Below are 16,954 nucleotides of genomic sequence, written 5' to 3'. Positions count from 1 at the left end.
GTCTGTCTGGCCTGTCTGGTCTGGGCTAGCAGGAGAGGCTGTTACTAGCTGGTGTACCTACCTAGGTAGTGGAGATGAACGATCAGAGACAGCATAAGCGACAGTGCAGGCATTTGCTGGTTGAGATGACTTTGAACTGTGCTAATGTAGTAGCTTCGCGGGTGATGAATTGCTCTTGTTCTGTACCTTGGCTGGGCCTCTCGGGGTCGGTTGTTAACCCAGCGAGTCCCTCTTCCACACTTTGGTCAGAATGTGTGTGAAAACGTGGAGACTGGGACTGACCTTGCAGGCAAATGGTGGTAGAGAAGTGGTAACTTAGGTACCTAGTGGTGTGGGTTCAGTCGCTTGGCGAGTCTGCAAGTTCATTCCCAGTGGCGGGGGCTGGTATCTGATCCGAGATGTACCTACAGGGCCGAGTGGGTCCCGTTGTCGGCGCAAAACAGTGCGGTTGAGGAGATTTTTACACGGCTACTCTGTCGTTTCTCCATGCGGTCCGTACAGTATCGGCGCCGGTCTCGCACTTATCGGGGCTACATGGCCGGTCTTCCGCTGGATCTCCCTGGCAATTGGAGACACTGGCACAATCGCACAGTACAATACCAAACTGCTCTGCGTGCAGATCCACCTCAAGCTTGACAAGCAGATCTCCGGTGGCAGCAGACACCGACACTGATTGACAAGAAGACACAGTAAACAATGACGATATTAAATTGTGTGTATAGAGCGAGGTACTGTGTTGATTGATAGACACTCAAGAACACTCCCAAAATTAACTTATTAACGGGAAGCGGGGAATGATGATGGACAACGCTATCATCCTTGTATCGAGCAACTCATCAAAAACCTCAAAAACCATCTGAGGCCTCTCGCGTATTACGCAAGCTGTGACTCTTAAAATGACAGATGAACGGATACTCGAAGGCTATAGAATGGACAGCCTGTCTTCATCTCGACTATTCTACGGACTCGGACAAGGCGATCGTCCCGTCGGATGAGAATGGTTGATTACAATTAGAGGGTGCCATGCCTTGGCCTTAGCAGGACGATGACCAAATGATACAAGGGTTAAGCAAGCTTCCAGTAAGAAATAGTTGGTACCTGATGACCTAGGCCTGTTAGTGGACGCGCTGACAAGTCCTTCCCCTCCCCTAGACTATCGATCATCCATTGACTCACGGGGCTTTATCATGGGATATCCAGGTGTCCATGCCCCAGATACCTTCACCTCGTGCTCATACATCTTGATCTTGGTTTGAGTAAAACCAGTGTTGTCTCTTCCCACAACGCCGCCTTACGTAGACACAACCAAGACAAGAAACTGTCTCGTTATAAGTGGAGTTCAAGACATTGATGGAGGTGGGCGAGAGACATCCTCCACTGGAAGAAAGGACCCTGTAGATCCAATGGATGGATCAAGCCCAGCCCAGCCCAGCCCAGTTCTCAGACTCCCCCTTCCCATTCCCCTGGAGTCCCACGTCCAAGCATAAGCGAATCACCACCATTCAAGCCTCAGTCGCAAGTTTCAATGAGGCTTTGCCCTCCCACGCAGTACGTACATGCTGATTCTGCAGTATGAGGCACCTATGTAGTAAGCTTGCTTAGATTATTGCCCTCCCAGTGGATGCTGCGGCCTCCGCGGGCAAACCTCCCAGCTTTCCCCAGGCTTTTGCGTAACAGTCCCAAAGGGGAAATACAAATATGTAAGTTGTTATCTTGATGAACTCAACAAACTGCAACTTCCTGGTCGGTTCATACATGACATACATACTTGGCCCAGCTTGGCCTGGTCCGCGTTATCCGTATGACGACGATTGGTGAGGGGGAAACAGGTTTAATCATAAACATAACTTGCAATGGCCTATTAATTTCCCAGAATCCATGAGAAGTGTTTCAGTGTTGAAAAGAAAAGAAAACTGTCGGATTGGGTGTTATTGTGCTTGTCAGTTCTCCATTTGGCCATCGTATAAAGAAGCTGGCGCAGTTTGAGTTACGCCAAGTGTAAGTGAGGTGTACTTAGGGTTATCAAGACCAATATCACGTCAACGGCAACAGCCATTTTGTCTTGGATATGCCAACGGCACCTAAACGACCCTACCAGACAGAGTATAGCAGAAACATGGTGGAATGAGGAATATCCCTTTGCAGAATTGTGACTACTGCTGCATCTATTCCCGAAGTATCGTACCAGTGGCTTACACTTGGGGTTCGGGGAAAAGCGTAGCTCTGCAGGTTGCATAGAGGTGGGGGATTAAACTCTGATGATGGTGTTTTCAGTATGGATTGGATGCTCGTTTATCACATAGGCTATTCTAGTCGGAACGACAATGAGAGATTTTTTCTCTCAGTTCTCGCCTTACGATATACGGCAGATCAACTAACGCGGGCGATCGAATAAGATCAAACATATAAGTTTCCTTACTTGGTAGTCTAATTCTCCAGCTTTAAACCCAGCTAGAAGCGGCCCGAGTACTTAGATCGGCCCGGTAAGTTAGGCAAACATAATCCTCGAGTCTCGGTCTGCATATACCGAGACAGGTGAGGCATAACTGGTAGAAAACTACTAAGGGAGTAGTTACAGCAACAGTGACAGACTAGAACTGGGGATATGGCACCATAGTTGCTTGTTATCATAAAACTAAACCTACCGGCTGCAACCTATAATTAGTGTGATGTCAGGATGACTATTCAGAAACGCCTCGTTTGCTGCAGAGTTGATTCAATTGAGTAAAGAAAGAGATTAGGAGGGATAGTTGAGGTGTTTTCTCTCCCACTCCAACTACTCGGAGTGTAGCCGGAGGTGGATCGTCTATCAGCACATATCAAGGATGGCAAAGTCGCTCACATCATACTCAAGGAACCGTAAAACCACATCAAAACTTTCCGATGTCGCATCCTCGCGGCCGAACGTTGTTGTAGAATGTAACAAAAAGCCCATATTTGGCTTCGATATGGTTGGTGGTTGTACCGCATTATCTCTCAGTGTGCCTCACAAGGTTGGCGAGGCGTGGTAGAAAGTTGACCCAATTGGTATAGATGCAGCCGCAATCTTGCATCTGTAACAGAATGTTACGGAAACATCCCGGCCGATAAGTGATTAAACAGGAAGTATAGTAGTTTTCTTTAGTAACTACTTGGAGGGGAAATTGCCTCTGGAATGGCTTGGGATATGTGATCGAGGTGCGTTATCTGAGCGTCAACGGTTGCATGCTGTGTAACAACGATTCATACTAGAGACCCCTGTTTCATAAACCATTTGCCGCGTGTCCTTAAGAGAGCTAGACATTAGCAGGAGACAGAAGGGTTTGTGGCTTCGGGTTGAACATAGATGGTATCTCGGTGGCCTCCATAGCGTAGCATTGGTCAAGAGTGAATTGTATGTATGTTGTTGCGCCACCAGATAACGGTTCCTCTTGCCAATACGAGGCCTCGATCAGTACATGAGAGACACACTGCATATAACGGTTCAAGGCAAGGGCGCCTAATTGCGTCAAGCCAACGCCCGCACGTTGCGGGATGGCAGGATAGGAATTGACTGGTAGAAATCCTCAGGCTGTTTGGACTCAGCTTGATTGGTTCTAGTACGTCCTTCGAGACAGCTCTTAATGACTATCTATGCATGTTTCTGACTCTCCCAGTTGAAAGGACTAGTCGGGGCAGCTTTGCATCATTGAGAAGCCAATGAGGTTATACGCAAGGGATGCAGCAACCAACGTGGTATAAGTGGCGGTCTAGGAGATACAGAACAAGAAGAAATCAAAAGCAAGTCCAAGACAATGATGAATTGTCAAGCTCAAGATTAGATTCTAGGCGCGGGAATAGATGTTTTTTATCTCCCTTAATTGGCATGTCTTAGATAAAACACTTCGACTTAACGCTGACACGATCATCTATCAAAAACCCTCGGACTCACTAGCAGCGTCGATCAGCGATTCAACCTCCTCATCGCCCTTTTCTTCACCACCAAACCCCCTGAGCCTCTTCATACATCCACGTCTCCCATTCCTCCGAGGTTCACTTATTCTTGGGAAATTCTGCAACCCACTTTTCAATCTGATCAATGCCAGCCTCCTGGATGGCCTTGACCTCTGGCCAAATAGTACCAGCATTGCGATACGTATCTGTGCAGTGATTGCCCAAGGGGTTCAAAAAGTGCTTGATGTAGGTGCTGTTGCCGAGCACACCTCCAGGTCTTTGCGAAGAAGAAAATCCCGCTGCCCGCCAAGGATCATACAGACCATCAACCAAGACAGTCCTCTTCACATACGCGGAAGGGTCGCTCCAGCCTCCGTAGTGAGCGTTCCATGATTCTACCGTCTTTCCCTTGGCCAGGCCGTAGGTCTCTCCATCAGGGCCGGGAGGGAAATAACGCGCACATGTCTTCCTGAAGTACTCCCTGTTCACCAAGCGTGAGACCAGTGTCGGTGTACCCTCTGGTGAACCTGTCTGCCAGTACTCTTCAGGCTCGTTACAGAGGAGCCATTGGAGTTGCAGCGTCTCTGCAATGCCTGAACTGGCCAATGTCTTATTGGCGTAGACCAAGCTGTCAGCGTCACCAAAGTTGAAGCAGCCCGTGTTGTTCACCCCCTTCCAGGGACCTCGATCCACACATTTCCCAGGGATGTAGACCTCTTTGGTCCAGCGGGCATAGCCTTCCAGTGCCTTTTCCAGACCAATGCCTCCTGAGTCTGGAAGCTTATACTTGTCTGTAACACCAACGGCATTCTCGACGTAGTCGCAGAACTCCCACGTATCGTGTATGCGTAAAGAAGCGCCCTGATAAGACTGTGGTCCATAGTTGAGGAGGTTCATAAAATCATCGTTGTGTTTGAGATCAGGAGCCCCGAAGTCTTCCTTGATTTGCTGGATTTCATCTGCCGAGCCTATTGAGTGTATTAGTACCATGGCGCTTTTCAATAGTCCGGCGCTATCTACCGTTAAGCATGACATTGTCCAGATGCTCAATGACCTTCTCGACATCTGCTGTACAGTTCTTGGGTAGATATGCTTTGGCAGCGTCAAAGTACCTCCAGTAGTCAGAGATCGCTTGTGGTGGTGCACTTGACGCCCAGCTTGCCCAGAATGTACCTGGAGACAGTTTTTGCGTGAACAAGACTCGGTTTCCCTGTCCCGAGCACCCTGTGTGAACCCAAGGCACCTTGGCCGGCCTGGCACTACCATTTTTCGCGAATGGTAGTTTGACATTTTCAGCAAAGTATACTTTATCGCGTATCATCTGATCCTCGGTATAGTACTTCATATTCTCAGTTGTGAGTTGCTGATATGGCGACGACTGACCGAAATATCGATCCTCAAGCAGCAGCATCACAGCCCCAATGCGTCGTGCAATCATACCGCCAATGACATAGTCATCGTGCAACCAGAACTTCACTTGTTCAGCCTCAGCATCGAGGGGGGATATGAACACGACAGGGGGATTGGTGCCATTCGCATAATTAAGGCTGTACCAGTACCGTTGCTTGAAGGTGCCTCGAGAAGGTTCATCGTGATCGATCAGTTGGTCGAATGTGCCCCCAATAACGCCCGTCGTGTCATCATCCCGTTTGGCTAGACGAGATTTCGGTGAAGTTTCAAAGTGCGTTACTTGTCGCGGGCTGAATCCGTAGACTTGCTGAAGCAAGACGGCAGCGGTTACGACCCTGCTGAAAAGACGCATCTTGAGTTGTTGTCTCGCAGAACGTGCCCGCCGGGACTAGAGCAGTCGGTAACGGCATTATATCCTCTTTTGAGCCGTACAAAATACATGTAGGCCAGGGAATCTCAAGACTGGAGATCCGACATCCGGGCAGCCCCGTGTCATTTGATTGCTGTCGTGTCATGTAAACTCAGTGTGTCGTATTGTATAAACTCTGGAGGAGAACAGGGCAGCGAGTCTCTTTAGTATGAAAGCATATATCCTGGCTATTCCGTAAAAAGTAAATCCCAGGGGCTTTTACAACGACAGCCCTGTCCATGTTGCTGAGAAAGTGGTATTCAACCCCTGTCGAACGTGATCTAATCGTCCTATCGTGATCAAATTTGGACAATCGCTTAACTCGCCGTTGAGTATCAACTCGACATCGCCAGACAGCACCAAGTAACACCAGGTTGGCTATTGGTGGATTAAAGAAAATATATAAATAGAGCCGAAGAGAGGAGTCGAACAGGTTTGAACTTCACCGTCCCAAGAACGCATGTGACGGGGCGGATTTACCGTGAACACAAGCGTATGACACGGCTATAACCATGGTTAGGAAACATCGAATAGAGAGTTCATAGAGGCATATGGTTTATACACAGACATTCAGGGATAAAAGTCATGCCAGGCACATCGGCTCCGAACTCTGCCCACCAGGACTCAGGTTACCAGAAGTGAGTTTGCAGAGAGCCCTGGAATTCGTCTCGCTATTGAATTGACCACATGGAGACTTGTGTTGTTTAACCCAGTCCGTTATAATGGTGTCCAAAGGTGACCCATTGGATTTGTCCTGATAGCCGCATCAAAAGTTTCTCTGTGATGAGGGACATCGCACAACAGACATGACAGGAGACTGACAGCGGAAAGTATACGAGGGAAATACGTACCATGACACTATAACAGCTTCTTTGAACAAACAGGAGCTTGAAACAGTATCATCGTGAATCTCATCATCAAAACAAAAACCTCAAAGACCCTCTATCGTAAGCAGAGGTGAGAATATGAACAAGTTTAATTCATTCGTGACCCGATATGAGCTATATCAGGCAGGTATCATGACAAAATAAAACAGACCAAAAGGATACCACAGCAATAAAGGGAACCGATCAGACTCCAAATGTCCACACCAAGCCGCAAGAGTTAATAGACCTGTGCCTTCAAGCTCAGGCCTTTTTACAACCTCGGGCAAAATAGACCCGACAAATAGCTTTAGAAACCATCGACCAAAGTCGTCTCCAAGAGAGATGAGCTATATTATCGTAGCAGACCATTTTTCTTGGGAAGCTCTCGGTCAAGGAACTGGAGGCTTTCTGGCCCCTTCGTTCGCCAGGTCATCTGCTCGGTGATTTCCAAAATCACTGGCGTGTCCTTTCACCCATTGGAAAGAGGTTTTTGACCCGGCTGCATCGCGTGCTTTTATCCTCGCTAATACGCTGCTCACAATGTCCTGGTTCTTGATTGGCCCCCCTGCCGCATTCTTCCATCCATTTCGCTCCCAACCGGGGCCCCATTGTGTAACACACTTGATGGAATACTGACTGTCAGAAACAATCTCAACGTCCTGTGTTGAAGGCGCAATCTCTAGTGCACGAAGTATCGCCATCAGTTCAGCACGCTGATTAGTCTGAAGCTCGCCCGGAAGACGCTCCGCAAGGTTACGCTCGTCATTAGGGCCAAAGTAAACTCCAAGGCCAGCACGAGAGCCAGCCTGGCCGTTGGCAAGACTGCTGCCGTCGGTCCAAATCGTGAGTACATTTCCGTTATTTTCATGATGGGGCTCGGCGCGAGGTGCAGCTTTTGGTGCAGCTTTTGGTCTTCGTGTAGGCTCAGCCTTGACCTTTTTGGTAAATGCTTCTACAGGTTCAAAAGCAGCCCCAGTGTACTCTTGCGTCTTCTCAAGTGATATACCCAGACGTCGGCAGGTCTCGGGGCTGGCGTTCTGTCTAATGAAATCCTCCGCGTCTGCTTGCGTATTGAACCTCTTGTGCTTGGGTCCAGCGACCTCTGTGACTTGTGGCTGGGTCTCATCCCAGGTATGATAGATACCTGGAACATGGCCTACGGCCACGGCATAGAACTTCGGGCGGTCCCTATCCGCCGATGGGTTCTCATGGCCCGCGACGTAGGCCTGGGCATCCTCTCTTGTTAGGAATGACTTGACTATATATTGGTCAATTAATCTGTCTGCAGCGGCCTAGGTTTTCGCATTTGCGTAGGATCGCTACTCACATTTCGCACCTGGGAACCCGGTGGTTTGTGCTTGACATTCATCATAATTCAAATAGACGCCAGGTTCCCTTCCCTTTTGGACAGCGTAGAACTTCGTAGCGTTTGCCGTTTTCCTCATCTTGGACGATGAACCTGCCCCGAAACCACCACTGGGGGCATTGCGCTTCTTAACCATTTCGGCGTCGTGTTCTTCTAGAGAATCTGTGTAATCGGTGCTGCAACTGTCTCGATCGAAAGCCCTGACCGTGGGGGTAGTGAGGAGAAAGTTGAAAATCGATAGGTCAACAGGGCCTCTGCTCGCGGTAGGTGCAGATGCAGGTCGTCGCGAGGCGCTTGTATACCTGTCGCAGTGGTCTGCTGCTTCTTTAACAGAGCGGGTGAAGCTACGGGTGGCCGTCAATGCAGCGTTAACTCCAACGCCAGGACTGTCGCGACAAGCGACGGCACAAGAGGGAAATCGGCGGCCAACTAGTCATAGAAGATGCATGTTGATGGTCAAAGTAGCAACAAACAGACAAGACTGCCCCCTGCTTATCGATAATCTCGAAAGACCCACGGAGCTGGCGAGCTTCTTGACGAAGAAAGGCTAAGGTATGTGTTGGGTCGTTTGGTTTGAAAGGTCAAAGGTGCAGGGTGCAAGCACGGATACAAAGAGGGGCAGGTCCTGAAGCGCGTGGAGCAAGGGTCCCTTCACATCAGGCACTCCCGTCTTTTAGTAACGGAAGTACATTACATTGCATCACATCAATGAATCAATGCAAAGCTACCTAACCAGGAGGCAGGCAATATTCCAGATAAGAAAAAGTCAATTGATACATGTCATGCTGCGTAAATGAAGCTAGCATGCTACAATGAGTTCCACGTCCGACTTCTTCCAATGCTTTCTCCTCCATGCCCAAGCTATTGTTACAAAACCAACGCCAATATTTGTTAATCGACTCCTCACCTGGTATGTAAAGAGCTATCTAAACCCTTTGTGTGTTGTCCAGCCAATGCAACAGCTGTAAGTAAGTCCATAAAACGCACCCTGCCAGGCAGTGGTAGATAATCGTAATCATGTTGTCGGCCTGGGTTATTGTTGTCCACAGGCAGTATCGTGCGGCACGTAATACTCTATCATTGCTCTCTGGGAGCTTTGCTGTCACTCTAGCTTCGCGTGTATAGCAACGGAGCCGATGAGTCTCATATCGACCTCGGAGGTGGTAATCCTAAACATGAGTGATGGGGTCAAGAGGAGGCAAGTTGGGTACGCCATCACGTTCCCATTCCCAGGCCATCAAGCTCCAGTTGAGCTCTCGTCTCCAGAAGAGCCCCAGTCCTCGTCCACCTCCATCCGGACGATCGTCTGAGCTCAATCCTCCGCTGCGAGGCATGTGTGTAGCAAAAACAGCCTTTCCCATTCGAGAGTGAAGGATGCCCATAGAGCAGGACACACAAGGCTCATGGGTAACATAGAGCTCGAGCCCGTGGCAGAGATAACCATCTTTGTTCGGATGCTCTTGTTCGAAGCATTGCTTCTCTATCTCGAGCAAAGGACCGTCTTGGAATGCGTCATATTCGAGATTGGGTGCCATGAAAGGCAGGCCGGCGGCTCGTCTCTCGTGTCGAACAAGTTTCTGGGCGACCATGCTTATAGCACGAACAACACAGTGCGTCATGGGGTTGCTGGTACCCTCCAGCAGGCCGCACTCCTGATGCCAGCGAGCATCTCCAGCAACCCCGACAAGTTCGACTTTTCCTCCCTCCCTCTGGACAATCACAGCTCCGACAGCTTCGCCGATCCCGGTTTCTTTAGCTTGTAAAGCAACACGATGGGCTAGCGCCATCCATACGGAGGCGTCGTCCTTGATATCTTCAGTTCCCCGGGCTACTATACTAGGGTGTGGACCCAAAGGGTTGTTCTTCCGATATACTGTTGGCCAAAATTGAGCAGACCACATAGCCGCTTGTATTTGAGATGTTGGTGCAAGTAGTGGAATGGGGATCTTCTCGATGAAGAGGTCGGTCTCCGCGCCTTCAACAATGGAAAGAACCTCCACTAGTTCCTCTCGGGTAAAATCTTTAACTTCTCCAATTATGATGTAAATCCATGTTGATTTGGCTGTATGAATTTGTCGACCAACTGAACTGTCATTCATGAACTGAGTCTTCAGGTGGGCTGGAAGATCACCGGGTTTGGAGCATCTGCGCAGATGAGGCAGGGGGTTAGCGCTGTTATCATCTGGTCGCATGTTACGCAAGGCCCTATAGTTTCAGTAGTTAGTATCAAATCCATAGTTTATTTGGCACACTTGGGGTCTTGATAATAGCATACGTGATGACATCGTTGGCTTGTTTGGTAGGTGCCCGCGTGATGTACGCATGAGTGATTGTGTGATCCTGCCGAACCTCCTGAGTTGTTTTGAGGGGGATCAAGACACCACGGCGAGTGTGTCCTTCCTTCAAGTCATCGATCAGAGGGTTCGAGAGAATTTCAGATGGGCCGCGATGTTCGATCTTTGTGGGCGCAGACGCCTCAACGGGCTCAGGAGTTTGGCAGACCTCACTAGACGGCCCGGCCGCCGAGTTGTCTTGAATTGCATCCATCTGCAGCCCTGGGTATCGCCTATTGACTGTGGTTAGCTACCGACCCAAACAGATACAACAAGTTGACGACATACTAAACGTGGTCTTCGTGCCTGTGAAGAACTCGGATGGAAGTAAGCGCGATGTTTTCGGGTTGCAGCGGTATTACGGTAGACGATGGCGGAGTTTCCAAGATCAGTTGCGTCTTGAGAAGAGAGAGTTGAGTTTGGAGGAGACGATGAAGAGACGACGAATGTTGTTATGATGCGAGGTCTCGTGACGAAAGAAGGCGCAACTTGGGACGAATTTAGGCAAGAGCGCACCACTCTTCACTTCTGACTCTCCTAAGGTACCTATCTCTCGTTCTTTCTCCTGTTTGAGCACTTTTATCAGTGACTGTTCCCAACTAACTCAGGTTAATAACAACCATTTGCAGTGGGCACTTACCCTTTACTATGTGCTTCGAAAACAAGTCTCTGGGTATGAAAGATCAGAGATAGATAAGTGTTTGAAAGCAAAAGAGTAATGATCTTGCAATCAGATGGAGGCCTAATGAGCAAGTCTTGTGCGTATTTCGCTACCATTCGAGGCGAACGATTCTGCACTTGATTCTGGCAGTGGCAGCACCTGGCAAGGAACTGTCAAGTAAATGTCTGCAGTAACGCCCAATGAATAGCGGTTTCTTTGACAATACCTACTTCCAAGGTAGAAGACCAGTTGATCCTTATTAATTCCAGGCTGCGAATGAATGAGCTTTTCGCTTTCACTTTCCAAATGAATCAACTCTTTCACTGCCTTGGCAGGATCTTCAAAAGGCCTGCTACAAACAGAGCCCTTTTGCGATCGCGAGCAGCTTTGATCGAGCTTTCCACGCCTAAATTCTCTTTGTAAGCACACGAAACATCAACATGGGAGTTGTCGTGTTTTTCTGTATCGTCCACTTGGACTGTGCCTTCAGAATGTCCTGTATCCCCATTAACTCGCTGGCATTGAAGTTGATGATAAGTTCTGTCAACCCTGTGGATCAATTGTGGCGGGGACCTGCATATGTGGCTTGGGGTCTGTAAGCCACTTCTTTCGGCTTACCCTATATACTCTGACTTGTGCCATCACCATTGTGTAAGACAATACAATACACCAGGCAATTATTGTGATTCAAGGCTGTTCTTTCGCCGCTTGCTGACTGGTACCCAAAATCTTGGCTATGTGTATTGGGCAGTCATTTCGTCCGCGTGAGGCAGGTAACAGCATGGCTGTCATCCAATTTGAACACACCAAGGGTTGAGCATGACAATGCAATCATGAGCTTTGACATTCGATTAGCCTACAAGTGCAAAACAACCATCACATGAAGTTCATACACAGCTACGCATCTACAATCACTTATTTCGAAGTACCATGGGAGACAAACATGTCATATCAACCCCGCGTCTCCCCACCAGACGTTATGTTAAATGAGAGCGATTCATCCTGTTGGTTCGGATATGCCCCCGAATATCACCATAAACAGATGAATGGCCGCTTTCGTGGGGAATAGGTTCTAAGGCTACCTCTTTTGGCAACTGAATCTTGCATCCCCCATACTCTGAATATGCGGAGAAATCACTCCACGTAAAGCATCTGATGCCGATGCACCGGCATACCGGGCTGTCAACCGATCAAGGCTGTAGTTACAGTCATGGTATGAAGTACTGAATGGGGCCAGACACACAAGTGAACGTGATAGACGGTTGCCTGCATACACTATAAAGGGGCAGTGTTTGGTGCTCCGTCAATCACAGTGAGCTATCATGCTGCTTGGGCTGCTGACAATGCCAAACGCACATAAAGCTCACAGCCTGGCTGAACGTCCCCTAAACGTCACATGCTGTACGCCCCGAGCATACTCTTTCGGGGGCCTAGGATGAGAGCATTTTACCGGAGCCATAATTCGGAGCTTTGGGGGCAGTTTTCGGGACCAGGATAGACCATCCGGCGGCAGTCGAATTCACCTTTGCACTTACACTGGGCTCACCTACTACGTAGTAAGATAGCAGCAATATTGGTTCCTAGCTGGAGCATGCATTGACCGCGTTTGACTGGCAGTAACAAATAAAAGAACACTACAGTCTTGCATCGTACTCATAGTTGCTGAACCAAGACATGGTTTCAGGAGTCGGAGGATAATAGGATCGCTAGGGTTTGAGCATAAAGAGCTTACATGTTGTCACGGGGCATTGTACAACGGTGCCTACGCATTACTGACGATAGGCCACCGAGAAGCAAGCCAGCCATAGTCGGTACATGTACGATAAGACAAAAGGCCAGAAAAGCCGAGCAGGAAGAGAAATGACCTATCGGGACCATCCCCGCGTTACAGTATGTACTGGCCTGTGCTCTCTTATAATGGTAATGAATAAAGTCGAGGACAAGGAGTATCCTTTGTTGAGGTGTCATGATGCATGGTTCGATAGACATGAATGAAACACGGACAAAATAAGAAATGCAGTCAACAGAGCCACGGTCGTGTAATATTCGCATGATTGATAAGAGTCATACTGAGACTCGTATCAAGCCATGGAACGACAGGGACAGCGGCACAACGCGAAGGCTTCTGATTGATAGTTTATGATATCCAAGGCTTTGCTCGAATGATATTCAGGGCCAGTGCGCCAGGGAGACAAAAATTGACTGGGACCCCACGGACGAATTCATGACGCCTGAGCGCCCACGGGTAAACATGATTCGTAGTGGAATAGGAGTTGAAAGGGGATGCAATGATAGATTGGACGGCATTCATGCGAGATGACTGTCGCATTATTGGTCTCACCTCTATCGCACCGGGCGATGAGATGAAAGGACACGAGCAAGGAGCCAAGCGCTGAGCTGTAAAGCAAGATCAGGGTGAGAGTGACGGTGACGGTGACAGGTCAGCCGCGAATCGAATCTCACATGTTCCGTGAGAAAATGAGGCGCCTCTTTTGCAACATCGACCAAGTCTTACGCATATTGTGAGGGTAATTCTGCATCTCTACCAACTGTAGAAACCGCAAGAAGACCAAAGATAACGGTAGGGGTAAGTTGACTGTCCCCCTCATGCAACGCGATGCATGTGCAGATGCGAGTTTAGTTTTTGCTCATCGCTTGCTTCGCTTCGCTTTGCTTGTGAAGGTTCCCCCGCGGCGAGATCGGAGAAAGCTGCACTAGGGATGACTCCTTTTGGGTTGAGGTGAAAGGAAGCAAGGATCTTATACCTTGCAGGAGCTTCCAGCGCTGGAGAAGAAGGTCTTGGACGTGCAGTAGCGCGGCGTCTGCTTCTTTGAGCGAGAAGAACTATTGGAGCTTGACCTGATGTGGTCTAAAACGGTGTATGTTTGGTAGGGGTGCCATGCATAGCTGCGAACAGAGGTTCGGGGGTTTAAAGTACCGCCGGATTAAGTGCACATTTTTCGAGATGAGAGACATGGAATTTAAGCTTGAAAATCACAATTTCATTGTTACAGGCACTTGAAATTCGTTTCCGCTCTAACAGTGATGATCTTGATACTCAGACCGGAACAAGTTGACTGCCAGACACAGTTAATGTGTTTGTGTGGCTTGCAGGGGTAAAAGCATCCATGGATGAAAGAGACCCAAGCTACGGAGGACTTTGAGCTCTGATTTTCTGTAAGGGAAGTCTATCATCAGAAACGACAGTTTATTGAGATAGACTTGTCGTATAACTCAAAGAAGGTTTTAGTTGCAAGATAAACATTTTAACGGGTGTTATTTGCAGTGATAATGAACTTTCAAAAGAAGAAGAAAACAATTCACACTTATTCAAGAAAATTGTGATAGATGCTCAAAATTTAGAGAATGCGTTCCACCAGGGCGGACTGGGTTGTCGCCTGACGCGCATGTCATCTTCAAAGCGTTGTAACACAGATGAGACTTATGACGACTAATTCACAAGCTTTATCCCTTCCAGTCCTCAACAGCTTCAGGAGAGACAAGCACCAGCACAACAAGACAGCTCGGTGAGTTAGAGATTCATTAGTACGAGTGTTCCAACAAGGGCCAAGCGCCACCGTCCCGTGTCTCAAAGGCTCTGCTGAACCATTCAAAGCCAAAAAGCTTGGCGGAATTTGAGGGCTTGTAAAAAGCTTCCTTACTGGAATCTTGTGCAGGGAGAGTTAACAAAAAGAACCAAAAATGGCCACGGAGTCGTGAATCCGAAGTCCCTTGAAACTCAGCCGCTAGATTTACTGCAAAGGGACGAATCCGAGAGGTGCGTTGAAAATACATGTAGCATATCTCGGATTTGTGATACCGCCAGATGTCGTAGATTTGGGCAACCTTGTCCTGGACACGTAAGGCCACGACATGCCATGCTATATTATTATATGGCGGGATTATCGGTACATGATTAATTGAAGGAGCTGGCAGGTGTTGAACTAAAGCATAAGGAGGCCCAGCTGGGCGGTACATATGCTCAAGGATCTCGGGTCCCGACATGTTATTTCATTTAAGATGCACATACAGTGCCTCAACCAGACCATATTGTTGAGAATGAGCCTATACCTGTTGTCTGCCTGGAACGTGCTTTCGTATAGAAACCCAAAAGGGGGTGGAAGTGACTTGGGATCTTGATGCAAAGTCGCAGGGCATCCTGTACCTGAAAGCCAGTTGGTGTGTAGGATGCACAGCTGAGGTTGGCTGGTTGGTTGGAAAAGTACAATGATGTAAGATGTAAGTCGGTACAAACAAGACCGAGGGATCGATCCAATGTAATGCAGCGCCACCCAAGGGCGACGAGTCTCACGAGCCACTATCCCCAGGCCAGCAGACACACCTTGGCTTGACTTTCTGACCTTTCAGGCTTTCACCGTAGGTACATACAGTTTCTGACGATTGACTATTCCCACACGTTATCATTGGCCCTGAAATTTACATCGCGGTACAGTAGAAATGGATTTTCCCGCACACCTCGTTAGCTCAAAGCCTGAAGTGCCTGTCTGGGCATTGGGGGGGTTAGACTTTTGACTTGACTCTGCGGCCATTTACTCGGGGCTCCAGCTCCTCGCCCGTCTGGTAATAAAACCACCGACACGGGCCCTCAACCACCTGGGCTCACATCACCTCACATTGCCTTGCTGCTCTCCTGATATTCTTTCAAGCGTACCAGCAACCCTAGTCAGGGCAACCGAAATACCCAAGCAACACATTTCGAGGCTACCAGTATAATAATTGCAACCTGCTGCGTTTCGATCTGCAGACCCTCTAATGGGCACAGCCTATTCTGGGTGACGTATAACAGACAGACACAACCAGCAAAAAGACAGGAAAAAAACCGACTGCGCCAAGCACACGAAGCAACAAGCCTCAGCTCAGATTATAGGAAGACGAGGCATACAGCACAGCACAATTACAACACAGAACGTTACAACACACGGAGTTTATCGACTCATTGACACCGAACACCAAGAGACTGGAAAAAAACAGTAGGGCAAGGGCTCAAACTCAACAACTCCAAAAAGGGAAAGATCTCTATCAAGCCAGACCTCAACTTCATTTTATTCCATCAGGGCCTGGGCTCTTACAAAAACAAACCATCCACCCAGCATCCATCGATTCAACAAGTTCCCGCGGGATTAGACCCTCGACCCTCCACTCCCACTCCAAGCCAACCTTACCTGAACCTGGACGACATTAGCTTAGGCTAAGCCTGTGAAGAAGCCAGCAAGCAACAGCCAGCGCCACTACCGCAACTTTTTAGGGTCCTGCATTCTTCCCCACTGCTAGTCGCGGCACGGCACCACCGAGCCCACCAACGACGACACCCCCAAGACCTCCAAGTCAGCCTCCAACTGCACTGGGACTGGGCTGCTTGCGACCTGGTGGAGGCCCCTCCAAGTCTACCATCCATCCTTTCAGTTCACCTCACCTCTCCAAGACTCGACTCAGACTCAGACTCACCTCCGGTCAAAGGTCAAGAAAGCGAAGCTAGTGGACGCCCCGAGCACCCCGACAGATTGACGCCACTGAAAGGTACAACAGCGGAGGAAGAGGGACCCCTCCCTCAAAGGAAGCACACACCAAAGTCCACTGAGGAGCCCCTGTGGACCACTACGCCGGGCCTCGCTGGGGCGATTTTCATTGTTTATTGGTCGGCGTGTTCCTTGAAGAGTCAGAGCCTGTCGCCAATTGCTCGATTTGGAGTTTAGTCTCCCTCGTTACTCAGATGCCTTCAGCGATTCCGGTGGCCCCTGCAGGTACGTACATGGCGGTAGTTTCCTTGTCCTTGCCTTGTTTCTTAACAGCTTCTTCCAACAACGACTACGTATTTGCCCTGCCATTCTCCCATGCTTTATTAGCCATTCAACTGCTGCTACACATCCAATCTTTCCTGTTGCTCTTCTTCTCCTCATACAAACTTTGAGTCCCCAAAAGATCTTCGACATCCATTGTTACCTTGTTGTTGTTTTTGATCAAATCAAATTGTTTCAA

At 48.8% G+C, this 16,954-nt stretch overlaps 3 protein-coding genes across 3 annotated transcripts; all 3 read right to left on the bottom strand.

The window, feature by feature from the left end:
- Positions 1-4,011: 4,011 nt before the first annotated feature.
- On the bottom strand, positions 4,012-5,674 carry FMAN_00465 (uncharacterized protein; the record flags this gene model as incomplete). The annotated part of the gene is made up of 2 exons (XM_041822319.1): positions 4,012-4,880; positions 4,933-5,674. The coding sequence occupies 2 exons, from the start codon at positions 5,672-5,674 to the stop codon at positions 4,012-4,014; spliced, it is 1,611 nt and encodes a 536-aa protein (XP_041688011.1).
- Positions 5,675-6,986: 1,312 nt separating this feature from the next.
- Positions 6,987-8,099, bottom strand: FMAN_00464 (uncharacterized protein; the record flags this gene model as incomplete). The annotated part of the gene is made up of 2 exons (XM_041822318.1): positions 6,987-7,855; positions 7,925-8,099. The coding sequence occupies 2 exons, from the start codon at positions 8,097-8,099 to the stop codon at positions 6,987-6,989; spliced, it is 1,044 nt and encodes a 347-aa protein (XP_041688010.1).
- Positions 8,100-9,132: 1,033 nt separating this feature from the next.
- Positions 9,133-10,582, bottom strand: FMAN_00463 (uncharacterized protein; the record flags this gene model as incomplete). Its single annotated transcript, XM_041822317.1, has 3 exons — positions 9,133-10,168; positions 10,239-10,529; positions 10,578-10,582. 3 exons carry the CDS (start codon positions 10,580-10,582, stop codon positions 9,133-9,135), a joined length of 1,332 nt encoding a protein of 443 aa, XP_041688009.1.
- Positions 10,583-16,954: the final 6,372 nt, after the last annotated feature.

Source organism: Fusarium mangiferae (genome assembly GCF_900044065.1).
Source record: "Fusarium mangiferae strain MRC7560 genome assembly, contig: FMAN_scaffold013, whole genome shotgun sequence".
NCBI classification, from domain to species: domain Eukaryota; kingdom Fungi; phylum Ascomycota; class Sordariomycetes; order Hypocreales; family Nectriaceae; genus Fusarium; species Fusarium mangiferae.
Note: the sequence above shows the minus strand (reverse complement) of the source record. Positions and strands in the feature narration are given on the sequence as shown.